General features: G+C 36.4%; 1 protein-coding gene across 1 annotated transcript; it reads right to left on the bottom strand.

The window, feature by feature from the left end:
• Positions 1-222: 222 nt before the first annotated feature.
• On the bottom strand, positions 223-2,483 carry LOC110202552 (vomeronasal type-2 receptor 26-like). Its single transcript, XM_020978780.2, has one exon. The coding sequence runs from the start codon at positions 2,394-2,396 to the stop codon at positions 1,446-1,448; it is 951 nt and encodes a 316-aa protein (XP_020834439.1). The 5' UTR covers positions 2,397-2,483; the 3' UTR covers positions 223-1,445.
• Between the last annotated feature and the right edge of the window lie 7,768 nt (positions 2,484-10,251).

Genomic DNA, 10,251 nt, shown 5'->3' with positions numbered 1-10,251 from the left:
TTTCTGCCTTTTTTTTATGACTTAGTGTTTTTATCTGAGAGTTGGGCTCTGGTCTTGCACTGTTCCAAGCTTTTTTTTGGGGGGGGGGCTCTGAATCTTACTGCTAGCTTTCACCACAATTCCAAAGGACTTATAAAGAAAAAGGTTATCCACATCTAGATAGTGAAAAGATGGACTCAGAATATAGATTGAAGCATATTTTTACTATTTATTTTTCTTGCTTCTTTCAAAATATAGCTAAAGTGAAAATATATTTTTCATGACTTCATAGATACAATAGGCATCATATTCTTTTGCCTTCTAGATATGTGAGGGAGGGATGGAAGAAAGAAGTGAAATTTCAAGCTGAAAATAAAAACAAGATAAAAAAATAAAAATTAAACTTGCTGGTACAAAAAAAATATTACATTCAGATGAATGAATTACAGTTTATGAGTGTGAGTGGAAAACTTGTGGGTATCAGTAAGACTAGGGTAATTACTGTCTCTTTTTATAGGTGGTCTTGGGGAAGAGATTATGTAATTTGAGAAATCGGTTAAGTTATGGCATTAGAGGAAACATCAATAGCCCTCTTGAAATCAAATAGAAAAATATCAGGAATTGAGGTGCAGGAAAAAAAAAACAAACCTGTGAGTCAAGCACTGGATTCAGTTATGAAGAAAGGAAAATGATCAAGGTGGGGGATGGTGTCACATAATAGCCATGGATTGACTGACTGATTTTGGATAATACGAACATTAAAGAGAAAGAGGTTGCTAAATGGTGGATATTGACAGAAAGCTAAGGAGCAGCAATGTGAGCAAAATACATTCTGAAAAACCCACTCCAACAAATGAATTAAATAATGGGGGTGGGAGGCATGGCAGTAGCTAGTACTGAAAAGTGTGATGAAGGAATGAGGGAATGAGTTTCATCTGGAGAGAAGTAGGTCTCAGTAAGTGCTAGAATATGAAAAGAGTGAGAAGTTAAGAAGTTTAAGATGAAAGTTTGCAATTTATGCAGCAGGCATTGCAAAAAACAGAGTGGAAGGATGTATCAAATATTTAGTAGGACATTGGTGGGAGTACTAAGGTAGATGGGGAAAAAGGAAGGAGACATCTGATATTGATGAGGGGGCCACTATTTGGAAGCTGGAAGTTCAGTATAAATGGGATTATTAAAATAAAAGAGGATGATGGTGTCCAAAATAATTTATTCATAGTCTAAGAAGGACATCAGTGAATGGCAAGATGTCTGCTAAAGGAGACAGGTGATTAGAAATGTCAGTGTCATCGTTCATTGCTGGCTTCATGGTAACTTGTCCTTTCCATGCCTTGGGAAGGGCCAAGAAACCCATCTGAGGGCAGGCACAAACAGAAGAAGGTATGATGTGGAATTCTGAGGTCCTAGACAGCAGACAAGAGGTAGAATGTCTCAGGGTCCCTGTCATATTGGTATGCTTATCATTAAAATTGATTATACCTCTGGTAAGAATTGGCAGACAATGATCCAGAAAGGTCCCTGCCCCTGGAACTTATTTTATTCTTTATGCTTTCTTGGGTGTTTCTGTAAGGCCTCAGCAGGATCATATAGCACTTGGGAAAAAAGATGCAGCTCAGTAAGCCAGCACTGGATGCCAGGATGGAGAAGATTTCCACAGTAACCATGGCCTTGCCTTTGGTGCTCTGGTATGTGGGGAGGAAGGAGACCCACACACTGCAGAACACCAACATGCTGAATGTGATGAACTTGGCTTCATTGAAGGTGTCAGGCAGGCTCCTGGCCAGGAAAGCCATTGTGAAGCTGCACAGTGAAAGGAATCCCATGTAGCCCAGGACAGAGTAGAAGGCAAAGTCAGAGCCCTCATTGCACTTCATGATGATGTGGCCAGGTTCCATGTCAGGAAAGGGGGGAGAGGTTCCCAGCCAGATGGCACAGAGAACCACTTGAATCCCAGAACAGATAATGACAACAGAGTTAGAGACCTTGGATTGCACCCATATACTACTCCTGCTCCCTGGTTTTGTAACCCTGAAGGCCAGGACCACCGTGATTGTTTTGGCCAAAACAGAGGACACAGCTACAGTAAACACAACCCCAAATGTTGTTTGTTGGAGGAGGCAGGTGACTGAAGTAGGACGGCCAATGAAGAGTAAGGAGCAGAGGAAACAGAAGATGAGGGAGGTGAGGAGAGTATAGATGAGAGTCCAGTTGTTGGCTTTCACTATGGGGGTGTCTTGAAACTTCACAAATACCCAGAGAACCAGAGATGTCATCAGAGAAAAGGAAAGAGCCACACAGATCAGAGTTATCCCCAAAAGTTCTGAAACATTTAGGAAATTCATAACCTTGTGGAGGCATTGATTTCTTTCCTTATTTGGATACTCATCTTCTGGGCAATTCATAGAACATTTCATATCTGTAGGAGACAAAGATGTCTTTTTTAGGATTTTAGATTAAACAAATTCTCCCCATCCCTATATACAGAAAATAGGTAAAATTGCTCAAAGTATCATTTCTTACTTCACAAGGCATAATAGCTCTTTCTATGCTGGAAGATGGTCATTGAAAAATAACCTAGTGATTAATCCAGGCTCATTCTATCTATACTTATTACTGTTAAATTTTCATTTTATTTTTCCAGTATTCAGATTTTCGAACTAAATACAAATTTTTCCTATGGGTCTATTGTTGTAGTACAATGACATAGAAACTGGAGCCCTTTCCTTCATTCTCTCAGTTCTTTCTGAATCCATTATGTTGTAGCAACAACTCTAGATTGAGATTGTCTGATAAGTTTGCTAAATACTAAACTATAAATTAACAATTAACTGTCAGCTGTGGGCCACACACCTGAGGTGCAAAACCTAAAGAATTAAGCAATACCCACTCATAATCATCTTATGTTCTAATAGGATATAAGTAATGGTACAACATCTCATCTTTTTTTTTAATGGTCCTTATGGTGATCTCCAGAAAAATTATACGAATTTTATACTTCATGTGTGAGAGCCAAATGAGTCAAATCATCCACCCTTACTAAATTAAATAATAACAGGTTATTCCTTGATTCCTTCATCTGGTGACAATACACCTCAACTATTCACTAGGCATAAGCCATACATGGAAACATCTCTGCATGAGAAAGGAAATTTGATTGGTATAGTTGAGGGGATTATCCTCATTTTCAGGAGCCTGTACAATTCCAGGCAGATAGCTGGGTTCAGAAAGACTAGTTTTTGGTAGTGGAGAGAGGAGAGATTGTTCCAGATAAACCTCTTAGATGTCATGGATTGCTCTGACAAAAGTAAAGTGTTAAGCCTTAGGCTTGGTCACAGACTTGTTCTTCCTCCTTTGGCCTAGGGAATCTTGTTAACTACAAAGGATCAGGAAGACTTGGACTTTTTCTCTGGCATGCTTATATCACCTACATAATGGCTAACCACCAAGTATGTATTTGAAGCAAAGAATAGACCAGACACAGTGAGGAAAGGAGCTTCAAGGCTCTACAAAGAGCCTAGAAACAAAAGGCAAAGTCATGCCTAAGGAGAGATCTTGAAGACTAGGGAAAGGATGTGTGGTAGTTGTGACTAACTGCTCCTTATTTCATTAATTCTTGAAGTCTGAGCATATTTCCTCTTGTACAGTCTATATGCTCATGGGGCTTCACTTGGTTAGTGAAAATGGATTCTATCAGTGAATTCTCTTACAGATGAAGTGAGATAGTCTATGAATGGAGAAGTAAATTGAGTGTGGCCTGCTTGAAAAGCCTAATAGAATTTGATCCCTGCAGGCCACAAAGTGCATTAGAAAATCACAAGTTAACATTATTTATGAAGTACTGTACTGGTATTTTCTTAAACATTTCCCAGTAACATTTTAATCTCATGCTGGTCCCATGAGGGAGTTTGGCAGGCAGGATGTGGCCCACAGGCCTTGGTTTTGACATCTCTGGTATAAACCTAAACCTTTTTCTAAGAAATCAATCTGATATTATTTTTCCTATTCATCCACTTCGCTTAATATTCTACATAGGAGGATGTACTTCATGTCTTTTGCTCTCTCTTTTTCCTCTTTTTTCACTTTTGTCTCTTGGATCCTCTAGCCTTTTCAAGACACAAGTTAATTTCTATTTGCTGGGAAGGCTTTTGTAGCCCAACCAGATGCTTTAGCCATTTTTTCTGAGATTACCTCCATCTGTTCTACATATATTTTCTATTTATTAGTTACTTATACATTGTCTTCCATTTTTAATATGACTTCCTTGGATACAGGGACTGTTTTTGCCTTTCTTTATAGCTCCAGGAAGTAATACTGTTGGGAGCCGAGTCCTTATGGAAAATCTCTAAGTCCTTAGACTTAAGGGGTCAGTATGTGTAGAGGCTTGCCTCAGGATAAATGCTTCCTTGACTCTTGCCCCAATTCTGCTTGTTATAGTTTGTTGATTCCAAGTTCTCACTCATGACCAGCCTTGAAGCCAGGTGGCTGACTCAGGCAGATAATACTAAGAACTGGACAGGGAAACAATAGATATGAATTTTGGAATTAAAACTGCTTTCTCATGAGAAAGTGAGGCTCTTTAGCTGCTTAGTCTGTGTATGTTATTAATTAGCACTTGTAGATCATTTCTCATGTTACAAAGCTGTTTTTCTATGGGTATATAATGAGAAAACTTTTGAAATAAATTAATCTTGAGCATTAACCTCTAAGACTTGCCTGGCCCAATTTTTCTTTCTCTGTTTTTCCTCACTTCTCTGTCCTGCACCATGCCAGCTGCTGGCACTTGGCACCCAAACAGGGACAATTTGAACCTTGGACAAGGACCACTTTTAACCCAGGGAGATTGAAGAGAGTTTGAATGTGGCACAGCGGTGCCTTACCAGATCAGAGGTCCACTACAAAAAGAGATAGAGGGTAAGGGAATTTCATTCATGTTGAAAGAAATACGACACTAGGCTTATCCGGGGATTTTTCTACTCTCCTTTAAAACGGGTCAGACTCAATTTAAACATCGAGAGCAATACCTTCAAGTTTTCTTTCCTCTCATTTGGTTAAAGTGTGTTCTCCCTGGAGAAAGCTCATTCTGCAAAACCTTAAGGAAAATTTTGCCTGGTCTCCATAACATCTGGAGAACCATGAAAAGAAAAAATTGTTTGATTTGTGCAAGGAATTTCTAACAAGTCTCTCTAAGCTTTTGGATTCTCCCTGTTACTACTCTGTATTTGTTCTGTGTTTGTCTATGAGGTATGAGTGAGGGTCTGCATGTAATCTGATAACCTTTGTAACCAGGTAGCAAGAATAGCATTCCAGGGGCTGCAGCTGGACTCTGGAGTGCCACTTTCTTTCTCCCCTTCTCCCTCCCTAATACCAGCTGCCTCACAGGAGCAGGTGGATGGGAGAGAGAAAGAGAGAAAAATACTTCATTATTTAACTTATATGATTGGTAAAAAGCAAGTTGAGAAGGATCCTCAAAGTATCAGGTCAGAATTAGAAAGAAATATGGTATGTGCAGTTTTAAACGGACTTTATTCAAACATACAAGTATGGGTAGAAAGAAAAGCATAAGCTATTTGCATGAATGGTGTCAACAGAGGTTTTGAGAGTAAAAGATTTGGAAACTTTTAAAGAATTGTTGGAAAATTTTTCTCTCTCTCTTTACATTTTAAGCTCTGGCCAAGTTTTGAATGTGAAGTGAAAGACAACAAAGAAAAGTTGTTGCAAAATTTTCTCTTCCTCTCTCCCGCATTCCAGCTTTGGCCAAGTTGTTGAATGTGGAAGACAGAAAGATAAAGAGGAAAAGAGGGTGATTTTTTTCCCCTCAAATCAAAAAGAAAAGTTTTTATGTATCAGAATACAACCAAAAGATAATTTAGTTCATTCTGGTAATATTTCAAATGAAATGTGATGCTCTTAATTTAATGCTTAAGTCAGAATTTATTATATTTTTTGGCACTAAAGTAAATTAGGAAAATGTACAGATCTGAAATTTGTTAACTGGGTGACATTAAGCAAGTTACCTCAGTTTATCTCATATGATTGAAAGATGCCTAACACAATGCCAAACAGCATACAAACACTATAAATATTAACTATTATTATTAGTTCCTTAATTAGATGTGACCAGCCTACAATGTCAGATGCCTGATTTTCGATGTAAGGAAATTTGGAAATGCATTTAACAAAATTGAAGTCACCTGAGTGGTAATGTGTTTGTTTGAAGCTTTAAACATCTAGTATTGTTTCAAATCAGTAAACTTTTGTATCAGTTATGTCAATCAGTTTTTCATAATTTGGATGTCATTAAAATGTGAACTAAAAGAAACTAAAGGACAGTGGAAAAATTGTGTAAAACCAGTTAAATTACTTTATCAAGCCCTGCTAATCCTGTCTTATGATGTTTTATAACGGTCAATTAGAAAATCAGGTGTTTCCACCTTTACCTGTAATTAAAGAATGGCTTATAGCTAAAACAATTTGACTATCACTTATGAAAACCAGATTGTTAATTAAGTTATTTGAAGTTACTCTTTTAATGTTAAAATCTAGAAGTGTTAATTAATTACTTATGTGTGAAAAGGAGGGGCACAAGGCAATTCCCTTTATTTTGTAAACTGTGTGCATTAAATTAGTAACTGAGAAAAATGCCACAAAAACAGGTGGAAGTCTACTTACAGGGAATATAATTCATTTAGGAAAAAAACCAAAATTTTGTTCAGAACACTATCAAACCTGTTAGAAATATTCCCAGACAAAAATAATTCATTATATAGATGATATACTTTACAGTTATTCTACTACTAGCAAACTTTCCTTATTAATGCCTAAGCTTCAACAAGCTCTTCAGTCTTATGGACTTATAATTGTTCCAGAAAAGGTAGAAAAGAAATCACCCTTTACTTACCTTAGACATATTGTCTCACAGTCTATAATTAAACCCCAAAATATTACAAATTAGGCAAGATTTCTTAAAAACTCTTAATGATTTTCAAAAACTTCTTAGAGATACTAATTATCTTCAGCCTGCCTTGCAGATCACCACTGATCAATTATCTAATCTTTTTGTCACCCTCAGATAAGGAATTTAAACTAGTAGAGCAAAAGATAGCTAAAACCCAATTGATTCTTATTAATCCCCAAGAAGAGTAATGGCTATATTAGCCACACCTATTTATCCTACTACAGTCTTATTTCAAACTGCTAGTGTAATTGAGTGGATTTATCTCCCTCACTAATTCCCTAGCTCATTTACTTCCTATACTACCATGGTAGCATTATTAGTTCAACAGACTGTTAAAAAGATATTTACGATTATCAGGACATTTTCTTCCCATTATTCAGCCAGCCCTACAATAAACAACAGCTTGATTCCCTAATAGCCTCCTCTAAAGATTGCCAAGTTGCTCTCTCTATATTTATGAATAAACTTGATAATCATCTTCCTTCACTTAAGATATTATCTTTTTTCATTTCATTTCATTTCAATTATTCTTAGAGTTTCCCAAACGTCATACAATACACCCCTATACCCCGAGTGCTCACTGCTTTTACTGACTGCTCAAGTAGTGGAAAAGCTAGTTAATGTATTTCTCAACACCATCACAAAGTAATTCAAACTTCCTTTTCCTCTGCCCAGAAGGCAGAACTTTTTGTTTTGATACTCCTTTTTCAAGATTTTTCTGAACCTCTTAATGTAATGTCCAATAATAAATATTCTGTGTATGTTGGTCAACATATAGAAACAGCAAAATTAAAGCACATATTGTCCCCCTGATTTGTATTTCCTTTTTCAACAATTACAAACTCTTATTCGGTCTCATACCAATCCTCTTTATATTATTCACATATGAGCACATTTTAATTTGCCCGGACATCTTACTGAAGATAATGCCATTCTTAATTTTCAACTAGAATTCTATCCAACACTTTCAATCCCTACCATACAACAAGCTATTGATTCTCATTCCAGTTTTGCCAAAATGCTGCCACTTAACTTTTTATTAATCTTTTATTGGGCCTTTTATTGGCTACATTCTGCCAATGCAGCAACCTTATTATTTTGTTAAGATAGAGAAGATAATATTTTGTGACTATTTTTTGAATAAATAAACCCCTGCACTATTAGAAACATAGCACAAAGAATAATTTTTTAAAAAAGCTGTTCCAAATGAGTCACTTTTATTAACCTACCAAATGAATTGAGTTACTCATATGCCTTCTTTTGAAAAGCTTTCTTATATTCACATTATAGACGATACCTTTTCTTCTTTCACTTTTGCCAGTTTACAAACAAGTGGAACAATTAAACATGTAATCAATCATATTTTACAAGCCTTCACAATTATGGGTGTATCTAAACAAATTAAAACAGATAATACCCCTACTTACATTTACAAAACATTTTCTTCCTTTTATGCTTTTTATAACATTTCTCTGATCACAAGCATTCTATATAATCAAAAACAAAGATATTAAAACTATTCTTCTTAAACAAAAAAGGGGGTACCTGGGCTATTGGCTATTACATTATATTATTTTTTAAAAAATATTAACAAATATGCGTACACTCCAGCCGAAAGACATCTTGAGAAAAATAAACACCCAGAGGCCCAGATCCATTACTAATGTGGGGATGAAGGTATGCTTGTGTTTTTTTAGAAAACTTGGATAAACCTGTCTGGATACCACAGAAAAATGTCCGAGCACGTACCACAATTCACAGCTCAAATGCAGAGCATGAGGATTCGGGGAAAGTGCAGAAGGAGCTGATCTACAGTGACGAGTTGCCTTCCAACATGGGTCAAGTGAAAGCTCTATCTCATCAAGCGATGGACTTAGTAAAGGAGCAGGGAAAACCACAGACTCCTGAACTTTTTTTTTTTAGCAATGGTAGCTTTACTTTCTGCTCAAGTGTGTGATGTACAGAGTGGTCAGCACTTGACTTACAATTACCCTCAGTTCTCTAGCATCCAAGACACCTATATGTTTTTCAAAATTGAGCAACAATACTGAATCCTGTCTTTTTCTTGTTGCATCATCTTTTAACACCAGTTCATCTAATGGATGTGTAAATTTTGTTCAATCTAATACTACTCTTGAATGGAATGTTACTTGTGTCAATTGTATTCTTAAACAATGTATTGATAATAAAATAATTGCTATATTGTACTTTTGGTAGAACAACCATCACTTGTTATTTTCCCTACTAACATCTCACATGAATAGTTCCAGAACTCTGGTGAACATGCTTTTCAAATTATTTCTTCCTCTTTAGCCTGTTCAAAATGATTTATTAGCCTCTTTATTACAGGATTAATCACTGTTGCTTCTCTTATTGTATCCACTACTGTCTCATCTATTGTGCTACAATCTGAAGTTCAAACTGCACAATTTGTAAATAACTTAGCAAAAAATATAGGTTTAGCACATAAACTACAAGAAGCTATTGATAGAAATATTATGTATAAGGTTAATCTGCTAGAGCAATCACTATTGTATTTAAAGGATGAGTTAGAAACCTTGAAAACAAGGTTGCTATTGTGATGTAATTATAGATATTCATATATTTGTGTTACCCCACTACCCTATAATGCTTCAGATCCTTATATCTCATGGGACAAGATATGTGCCCACCTATTTAAGGGTTGGCACGAATCAAATATTACCCTTGACCTCGACAACTTACATACTTTGACCAAGGATATTAAAAATAGCCCACATCCAGGAATTGATCCTAATAAAGTCACAAACACTACTCTATCTGCCTTACAACAATTATCTCCCTGGAACAGAATATCCATGGTATTGCATTTATTGCCTTATGTTATTGGCCTAATTTGTTTCTGTTTTTTGTTTCCCATTCCTTTTGAGATTCATATATGCAACCATCAAACCAATCATGAGTCAATTACAGGAACTTAAATTAACAAACAAAAAAGGGGGAGAGGTTGGGAGTCAAGTCCTTATGGAAAATCTCTAAGTCCTTAGACTTAAGGGGTCAGTACATATAGAGGCTTGCCTCAGGATAAACTCTCCCTTGACTCTTGCCCCAATTCTGCTTGTTATAGTTTGTTGATTCCAAGTTCTCACTCATGCCCAGCCTTGAGGCCAGGTGGCTGACTCGGGCAGGTAATACTAAGAACTGGGCAGGGAAACAATAGATACGAATTTTGGCATTAAAACTTTCTCATGAGAAAGTGAGGCTCTTTAGCTGCTTAGTCTGTGTATGTTATTAATTAGCACTTGTGGATCATTTCTCATGGTACAAAGCCGTTT

This window comes from Phascolarctos cinereus, unplaced genomic scaffold, assembly GCF_003287225.1.
Source record: "Phascolarctos cinereus isolate Bilbo 61053 unplaced genomic scaffold, phaCin_HiC Scaffold_4;HRSCAF=312, whole genome shotgun sequence".
NCBI lineage: Eukaryota > Metazoa > Chordata > Mammalia > Diprotodontia > Phascolarctidae > Phascolarctos > Phascolarctos cinereus.
The sequence above is the reverse complement of the archived record's forward strand: the minus strand, read 5'-3'. Positions and strand labels throughout refer to the sequence as shown.